Source organism: Chlamydotis macqueenii, chromosome 30, assembly GCF_036417535.1.
Source record: "Chlamydotis macqueenii isolate bChlMac1 chromosome 30, bChlMac1.mat, whole genome shotgun sequence".
Taxonomy (NCBI): Eukaryota; Metazoa; Chordata; class Aves; order Otidiformes; family Otididae; genus Chlamydotis; species Chlamydotis macqueenii.
The window spans coordinates 720,262-729,377 of record NC_141585.1 but is presented as its reverse complement, the minus strand read 5'-3'; the positions used below and the strand labels follow the sequence as shown (position 1 = coordinate 729,377).

General features: G+C 67.3%; 1 protein-coding gene across 1 annotated transcript; it reads left to right on the top strand.

The window, feature by feature from the left end:
• Positions 1-3,961: 3,961 nt before the first annotated feature.
• LOC147597003 (macrophage mannose receptor 1-like) lies at positions 3,962-9,076 on the top strand. The gene is made up of 7 exons (XM_086769078.1): positions 3,962-4,044; positions 4,775-5,050; positions 5,211-5,267; positions 5,929-6,321; positions 7,289-7,434; positions 8,531-8,640; positions 8,719-9,076. Exons 1-7 carry the CDS (start codon positions 3,993-3,995, stop codon positions 8,843-8,845), a joined length of 1,161 nt encoding a protein of 386 aa, XP_086625204.1. The 5' UTR covers positions 3,962-3,992; the 3' UTR covers positions 8,846-9,076.
• Positions 9,077-9,116: the final 40 nt, after the last annotated feature.

Here is a 9,116-nt window from a genome sequence, read left to right as displayed (position 1 = left end):
TTTCGGGTTTTTTTAATCATAATTATTAAAAATCACCCCAGCAGCACTCGTCCCGTGGGGACAAAAGCTTGGGGGCTGGCACAGAGCGCGACGCGCCTGGCGCAGCAAAAGCCGCGGCACGGGGTTCGCTGGCACCCTAACGCTGTACGGACGCCCCCGCGGCAGCACCCATGGGTGCTAGTCGCCCGCGTGGACTCGCTGGTGGAGGAGGTTGGAGCTGCAGCTGTAGCGGCGGCCGCAGTGGTCGCAGGGAAAGGGGCGTTCGCCGGCGTGCGCCCGCCGGTGCCGCAGCAGCGCCGAGCGATGCCGGAAACCGCAGCGGCACTGGGGACAGGGGTGAGGCCGCTTGCCCGCGTGGCGCCGGCGATGCCGCAGGAAGTTGGCGTGGTCGGCGAAAACCCGGGGGCGCTGGGCGGCGTGGGCGCTGTGGCGGCGCTGGGCCAGGCAGGCGCTTTGGGTGCAGGCGCAGGGCCGATCGGGGCGGCGGTGCGGGCGCTCGCCGGTGTGCCCCAGCTGGTGCCGCAGCAGCGTGGCGCTGAGGGCGAAGGCTTTGCCGCATGCGCCGCAGCAGAATCGGGGCTCGCCCCTGTGCGCCGAGCGGTGCCATGCCCGCCGTCGCCGCAGGCGCGGGGCCACTCGCCGGTGTGGGTTTGAGCGTGCCGGGCCGGCGCGGAGCAGAACGGACGGCGGCGGCTTTGCCGTGCTGCGGGCAGGGGTGTGGGTGCCCGGCGCCGCGGGTGCCCTGGCAACGTTGGGCAAGGTGGGCGCTCTGCCAAAAGCGCTGCCCGCACTCAGCGCAGGCGAAGGGGCGTTCGGCTCCGCGCAGCGCCTGGCGCTGCGACAGCGTAGTGCTCGCCGGGCACCGGCTGCCGTGGCCTCGCCGGCGTGTCGGGTCGGCTCAGCTCGGCGGCCTCTGCCTCGCGCTGGTTCCGTGGGGCTGATCTGGTGCTGCCCGCATGCACCGCGTCCTGGCGTCGCGGCCCCAAATCGCTGCCGCTGGTGGCCGCCCAGTCCCGGTGTTGCGTCCCCAAACTGGCGCTGCCGGTATCGGACAGCCCTGGCGCGCCGGCATCGCTTCGGCACCGTCGGCACCTGCTTCATCCCGGCATCGCAGCCCCAAAGCAGCACTGCCGGCGTCGGCCCAGCCCCGCGGCAACGTTTCGGCACCGCCGGCGTCGGCCCAGCCCCGCGGCATCGTTTCGGCACCGCTGGCGTCGGCCCAGCCCCACGGCAACGTTTCGGCACCGCCGGCGTCGGCCCAGCCCCGCGGCATCGTTTCGGCACCGCCCGTGCCTGCCCTGTCCTGGCTGCCCGGTGTCAGCTTGGCGCTGGTGGCATCTGCCGGGCGTTGGCCTGAATCGGCGCTGTGGGCGTCCATCCCGCTGCTGGCACCCCGGTGCGGTTTCGGCGCTGCCGGCGTCCTCCCGGGTCCCGCCTGCGGCGCGAGGAGAGGAGAGGTGAGCGGGCGGCACCCAAAAGGGGCACCCTGGGGTGGTGACGGGGTCACTGTGGGCAGTTTGGTGCCACCGTACTGATGGGTGCTGCTCCCCAGTGCCTTTCCCCATCCCAGCCCAGTCCTCCAGTACCGGCTTGCCAGCTTCCCAGTATCAGCCCAGTACACCCATCTGCTTGCTGGTAATGGGGCCCCGCTCCCCGGTGCAGCCCCACCCTCCCCAGTATTGGCTCCCACCCCCCCCCCACCCGCCACGCCGGCTCCCCGTTACCAGTAGCCCCTCAGCTCCCAACACCCGGTCCCAGTATCCCCAGTTTCAGCCCCTGGTACCGGTACCCCCTGTCGTGAGGGCGCTGCCTGGCGGCCGCGGCCCGCGCAACACCGCGGGGACACGCGTGGGGACAGGGCGGGTGTGGGGGGGGTCCCAGGGGGGGGAGGGATTGGGGGGAGGGGTGTGGGGACAGCCGGTACCACCACGGCACAACTGTCACCACGAGGGGACACCCGGCACCGCCACGGGACAGCCAGCAATGCCACAGGACAATTGTCACCATGACGGGACAGCCAGCGCCACCACGGGACAATTGTCACCGTGAGGGGACAGCCAGCACCACCATGGGACACCTGGCACTGCCATGGCCCAACTGTCACCATGACGGGACACCCGGCGCCACCACGGGACACCCGGCACCACCATGGGACACCCGGCACCGCCACGGGACGCCTGGCGCCACCACGGGACACCCGGCACAAGCATAGGCCACCCAGTACAGCCATGAGACAACCGGCACCACCACGGCACAGCCGGCACCACCACGGGACAACCAGCATCACCGTGGCACTGCTGGCATGACCGCGGGACACCTGGAAACACCACGGGATGCCTGGCATGACCACAAGACATCCGGCACCACCACGGGACAGTCGGCACCATCACGGGACACCGCGCAGACTCACGGCACACCTGGTACCACGACAACGCACCCAGCCCTACCATGGGACATCTGGTACCGCCACGGGACAGTTGGCATGACCATGGGACACCCAGCAAGACCACGGGACACGTGGCACCACCACGGGACATCTGGCACCGCCATGGGACACCCGGCACGACCATGGTACACTCAGTACGACCACGGGACACCTGGCACCACCAACGGGACATCTGGCAAAGTCATGGCACGCCTGGTACCATGACCACACACCCAACCCTACCACGGGACAGCTGGCATGACCACGGGACACAGCACCACCGTGGGACACAGGGCGGGACACCCAGCACGACCAAGGGACAACCAACACCAACGTGGGACACGCGGCACCACCACGGCACGTCTGGTACCACCACGGGGCACCCATCACCACCACGGGGCACCCATCACCACCACCAGCACCACCACGGGGCACCCATCACCACCACCACGGGGCACCCATCACCACCACGGGGCACCCATCACCACCACGGGGCACCCATCACCACCACCGGCACCACCATGGGGCACCCATCACCACCACCAGCACCACCACGGGACACCCATCACCACCACCGGCACCACCACGGGACACCCATCACCACCACAGGGCACCCATCACCACCACGGGGCACCCATCACCACCACCAGCACCACCACGGGACACCTGGCACCAGCACGGCCCGTCTGGCTCCACCACGGCCCCACGGCCAGCCCCGCGCCCGCCCCACGGCCCCGGGTGCCCGCTCCCCCCGCGTGCGATAAGCCGGGTGCCGGGACGCGGCCGGGGAGCTGTGGCCGGGGCTGGTGGGCGCTGATAGCACCCGGCTCTTCCTGCGCGGCCGGAGGAACCCGCCACGGGACCACCCAGCCCACCCGTGGGTGCTGGGACGGGAGTGGGAAGACGGTGGGCGTGGGGACATCTCGGTGATGGGGACACCACGGGCACCGCCACGGGGACACCACGGGCACCGGCATCTGCTGAGTGTGGGCGTGGGGGGCACGGTCTGGGTGTGGGGACGGCATGGGGACACCCCGGGTGCTGCCATGGGTGCACCCCTGGCACGGGGACACCTCAACATGGGGACACCCTGGGCATTGCCATGGGGACACCCTGGCATGGGGACACCCTGGCACGGGGACACCTCAACATGGGGACACCCTGGCATGGGGACACCCTGGCATGGGGACACCCTGGCACGGGGACACCCCAGACATTGGCACGGGGACACCTCAACATGGGGACACCCTGGGCATTGCCATGGGTGCACCCTTGGGCATGGGGACACCCAGGACCTGAGTCGGGGTGCCCCTTCTTTCTCCCCATGTCCCCCACGTCACCCAGCTCCCGCTCACCAGGCGGGCAGCACCCATGGGTGTCATGTCCCCCCCCCCACCCTGCGCTGAGACCCCAGCGACAGCGGGGTCTCGGGGGCCCCGGGGCAGGGTGCATCCGGCACCCCCCCGCCCCCCCACCCGCTTCCTGCAGCCTTTATCAGCAGGGACACGCGTTGGGGACACGCGTTGGGGACACGCGTTGGGGACAGCTCGGCGGCGGCGCCGGGACGATGTACGGCAACGTGGAGTCCAGCCGGGCGCTGGGGCCCGGCGGCGGGGAAGGTAGGGAGCACCCCGCGGGGGGCGGGTGGGGTGGGGTGGGGGGGCGAACCCAGCGGTCCCAGTGTCCCCCGTGTCACCCTTGGGGTCTCACAGTCTGGGGGGAAGCCGCTGTCTCTGTCCCCGGTGCCCAAGGTGGGGTCCCCAGGGTGGGTGGTGGCACCTACAGGAGGGCTCCCCCGTCCCGGTGTCTGAGAAGGGGTCCCAGGATGGATGTGGCACCAGGGTGGGATCCCCATCTCCATCCCTGGTGCCCGGCTGGGGTCCCTGGGGCAAGCGGTGGCACCTAGAAGGGGACCCCGGTCCCCGGTGCTCAAGATGGGTCCCCAGGGTGGGCGGTGGCACCCAAGGCGGGGTTCCCCCAGCCCTGGTGTCTGGGGCGGGGGGCAGGTCCCAGCATGGTTGTGGGATCCCCATCTCCATCCCTGGTGCCCGGCTGGGGTCCCTGGGCCAAGCGGTGGCACCCAAAGAGGGACCCCCAGCCCCTGGTGCTCAAGATGGGTCCCCAGGGTGGGTGGTGGCCCTGGAGGGGCCCCCCAATCCCATCCTCGGTGCCCACGGGCGATCCCCAGGGAAACCGGAGACACCCAGGGGTGCCTAGCGAGGGGGGCCCCAGGGAAGCGGCACCGGGGGGCCCCCCCAATCCCGGTGCGCGAGGGGGGTCCCCAGGGGCGGCGGTGGCACCCAGAGCAGGAGCCACCCCGCAGCACCGTCACCGCCGCCCCCTGCCCAGTTGGCAGCACCCTGTGCCCCGCGGAGGAGAACCTCTACGAGCCCCTGGACCCCCCCGGCGCCGAGCCAAGCGAGAAGCGCGCGCCCGACCCCCCAGCTACGGCGCGGGCGTCGCCGGCGGGACACAACCAGGCCACGCGGGGCCCGGGGGTCGCCCACCCACCCTTCCCAGCGGCGGGGTGCTGCCCCAGGGAGAAGCTGGTGCTGGTGGGCGCCGTGGCCTTGGGGGTCTCGGTGCTGGCCAACGTCCTCTTCCTCGCCCTGGGCTCGCGGCACGGTGAGTGGCGAGGCTGCGCGGGGCGCGGGGAGCCCCTTCCACCTGGGGGGGGGGCAAAGGCACGGTTACGGGGCTGCTGGGGGGGCGTTGGGTGCCCCTCTCCCACCCCGTGCCTCGCGGGGACAAGGTGACCTCTGCGTCCCCCCCGGTGCTCCCCCAGTCGCGACCCTGACGGAGGCGCTGGAGGCGGAGAAGGCGAAGGAGCCGCCGGAGGAGGGTGCGCGTGCGCGGTGACACCCCCGCGTGTCCCCAGCCCCCGCGTGTCCCCCGCTCCTCCGCGCGGTGACACCCCCGCGTGTCCCCAACCCGTGTCCCCCCCGCTCCTCCATGTGTCCCCCCGCTCCTCCGCGCGGTGACACCCCCGCGTGTCCCCAACCCGTGTCCCCCCCGCTCCTCCATGTGTCCCCCCGCTCCTCCGTGCGGCGACACCCCCGCGTGTCCCCAACCCACGCGTGTTCCCAGTCCCCACGTGTCCCCCGCTCCTCCGCACGGTGACACCCCTGCGTGTCCCCAACCCGTGCGTGTCCCCAACCCGTGCGTGTCCCCTGCTCCTCCGCGCGGTGACACCCCAGCTGTGTCCCCAGTCCCTGCGTGCATCCCAGTCCCTGCGTGTCCCCAATCCCCTCGTGTTCCCAGTCCCCACGTGTCCCCCGCTCCTCCGCGCGGTGACACCCCAGCTGTGTCCCCAGTCCCCGCGTGCGTCCCAGTCCCTGCGTGTCCCCAGTCCCTGCGTGTCCCCAGTCCCTGCGTGCGTCCCCAATCCCCGCGTGCGTCCCAGTCCCTGCGTGTCCCCAGTCCCCGCGTGTCCCCAATCCCCATGCGTGTCCCCCGTCCCCGCGTGCGTCCCCCCGCCCCGTTGACCCCGCGCCCCTCGGCAGCCTCCCGCTCCTTCCTGCTGTACAACGAGGCCCACCGCAAATGCGTGGAAGCCAGCGGGCCCTGGCTGACGGCGGCGCCGTGCCGCCCCGACTCCGCGGCGCAGCGGTTCCAGTGGCTGCGCGGCGGCCGCCTGCGGGCCTGGGGCGGCCAGCGCTGCGTGACGGCGCTCCGCGGCCAAAACCTGAGCCTGGTGAAGCTGGAGGCGTGCCGCGCCGACGGGCCGCTGCAGCGCTGGGAGTGCCGCGCCGGCACGCTCTTGGCGCTCGCCGGGCACGACCTCTACTTCAACTACGGCAACAACCGGCAGCAGACGGTGATGCTCTACGCCGGCGACCGCGAGTGGAGCCGCTGGGTCGTCCACGGCAGCCAGGACCCCGTCTGCTCCCGCTCCTGTCAGTCCCGGGCGCCCTCAGCCCCAGTATTTAGGGTCTGGCCTAACTCTAGGCTGGCCGGGTTCAGCCCTAACCTGACGCGGAATGGCTTAAGCTAAGCTCAAACTGCAACAGGGCCCTAAACCTGATCTAACCCTACATTTCGGGTGACTTAAGCTAAGTCTAACCAAGCCCAGACCTTAACAGGGTCCTAACCCTGACGCAGGCTTAACCCTAAATACATGCGACTTAACCCTAATAAAAACTCAGCAGGGTCTTCTTAACCCTTAACCCAGCTCAAACCCTAAATATATGTGATTTAACCCTAAGCTAGCCCAAACCCCAATAAGCCTAACCTAGGCCTAACCCTAAATATGAAGAACCTAAGTTAATCCTAACCTAGCCCTAACACTGAGTATAAAGAATCTAAATTAATCCTAACCTAGCCCTAATCCCACCAGGGCCCTAAACCTAACCCAGGCACAGCCTGAAATATCTAGGATTTAAGCTAACCCTAACTTAGCCCAAACTTCAGCGTGGTCCTAATCCTAGCTCAGTTGTAACCCTAATCATAGGACTCAAGTTAAACCCAAACCCCGGTGGGATTCTAACCCTAAATAGATGGGATTTAACTTCATCCTGACCCAGCCTAAACCCCAGTGAGACTCCCCAAGCCAGTCCTAACCCTAAATAGACAGGCTTTAACTTCATCCTGACCCAGCCTAAACCCCAGTGGGACCCCCCAAGCCAGTCCTAACCCTGAATAGATGGGCTTTAACTTCATCCTGACCCAGCCTAAACCCCAGTGGGACCCCCCCCAAGCCAGTCCTAACCCTAAATAGCCGGGATTTAACCCAAATCCTAGCAGGGCTCCAACCCTAATCCAGCAGTCGGGGTCGTGTCTCCAGGTTGTCCCGGTTTCCGGGGTCTCGCAGCCCCAGCCCGGGAGGTGACCCCCACTTTTTTGTGTCCCGTCCCCGTCGCCCAGGCTGCCCCCCGTGCTCCAAAGGCTGGACTTATTTTCGGAACTCCTGCTACTTCTACTCGACGACGCCCAGCTCCTGGAAAAACGCCCAGCGCTTCTGCTCCCTCCTGGGCTCGCAGCTCCTGGAGGTGGACGATCCCGAGGAGAAGGTGACGGGGGCGGAGGTTGGGGGGGGCGGGAGCGGGTCCCGGGATCCGGGAGCGGGGACGGGGAAATGGTCGGGGCTGAGGTGGGCTTTGTGGGGAGGGGGATGATTCTGGGGGGAGAGGGGAGCGGCTGGAAGCCCCATGTGAACTCCAGAAATCCTGTCCTGAGCCCTACGAGAGTTTTGGGGTCACCCTGCACCCCATTTTCCCCATGGGTGGGTGCTGCTGAGCCCTCACCCTAAGCTTTACCCAAATTTGGCCCGTTTAACCTTAAATTTATACTCTAGTGCCAGTATTCCTACAATTAAACCCAACCTAACAGAACCGTAACCCTAATATTGAACCAAACCCAGCCGGAACCTGTCCTTAACTCCATCCCCAACCTTAAACCTGATCCTAACTGTATCCCTAAGCCTAAACCTAATCCTGGCTCTAACTCGAACTCTCACCATAACCCTCGCCCTAAACCTGACCTATAACTCTAATCCAACCCCCCTGTAATCTTACTCCTATCCTAAACCTAACTCTACGTGTATTTATAAGACTTGGCCTAACCCTAAGCCAGCCCAAACCCCAACAGGATCCTAGCCCAGCCCTAACCCTAAATATACAGGATTTAGGATAGTCCTAAGCTAGTCCAGACCCCGATGAAGGTCTAGCCTAGCCCTAACCCTAAATATACAGGATTTAGGATAGTCCTAAGCTAGTCCAGACCCCGATGAAGGTCTAGTCTAGCCCTAACTCTAAATATACAGGATTTAAGATAGTCCTAAGCTAGTCCAGACCCCAATGAAGGTCCAGTCTAGCCCTAACTCTAAATATACAGGATTTAAGATAGTCCTAAGCTAGTCCAGACCCCAATGAAGGTCCAGTCTAGCCCTAATCCTAAATACATAGGACCTAAGCTAGTCCAGAGCCCAGGGAGGCTCTAGTCTAGCCCCAGCCCTAAATACACAGGATTTAAGACAGCCCTAAGCTAGTCCAGACCCCACCATGTCCTACCTGCCGCTGGGACCTGCTGTCCCCTGCTGCCCCCAAGGCCGGGCGAGGGGGCCGGGGGGGCTCTGCCACGGGGCGACGCCGCCTTTGCCCCCCCCAGGCCTTCATCCGCACCACGCTGCGCAGCTCCTCCTGGCTCGGCATCCGGGACGAGGAGGCCGAGGGCACCTGGAGGAGAGCGAACGGGACCGTGCTGTCCCGGGAAAGCAGGTAGGGTGGTGGGGGACGAGGGGACGGGGGTTTGGGGCCGCGGGGGGGGGCCGCGCTGACCCCCCCGCCTCGCGGCAGCTGGTGGCACAGGAACGAGCCCAACGGCGGGCGGCAGGAAAACTGCGCGGCGGTGAGGGAGGACGGCGAGTGGTACGACTTCCCCTGCACCAGCCAACTGCCCTGGCTGTGCGAGGGACACCCCTGAGCGTGCGAGGGGCACCCCAAAACCCCCCCGCACCCACCCAGCACCCGCCACTCCCGGGGGGCTTCCCCCCGCGCCCCTCTCCGCCTGCCAAACCCGACCTGCCGCGCCCCGAGATGCAGCCCCCGCTTCCAGCGCGTCCCCTGGGGTCCATGGATGGATCTGCGGGAAAAAAAATTGGGGTACGGGGTGAGGGGGGTCCCCGCAGGGCAATAAACACGTGTGCAGAGCGAGCCCCCCCTGCTCGGGTGATGTGGGGTGGGGGCTGCGCGGG

Coding starts and splice junctions, on each gene's coding strand:
- LOC147597003 (XM_086769078.1), top strand. CDS start 3,993: ATGTACGGCAACGTGGAGTCCAGCCGGGCGCTGGGGCCCGGCGGCGGG. Junction 5,051..5,210: donor CGCCCTGGGCTCGCGGCACG/GTGAGTGGCGAG, acceptor GTGCTCCCCCAG/TCGCGACCCTGACGGAGGCG. Junction 5,268..5,928: donor GAAGGAGCCGCCGGAGGAGG/GTGCGCGTGCGC, acceptor GCCCCTCGGCAG/CCTCCCGCTCCTTCCTGCTG.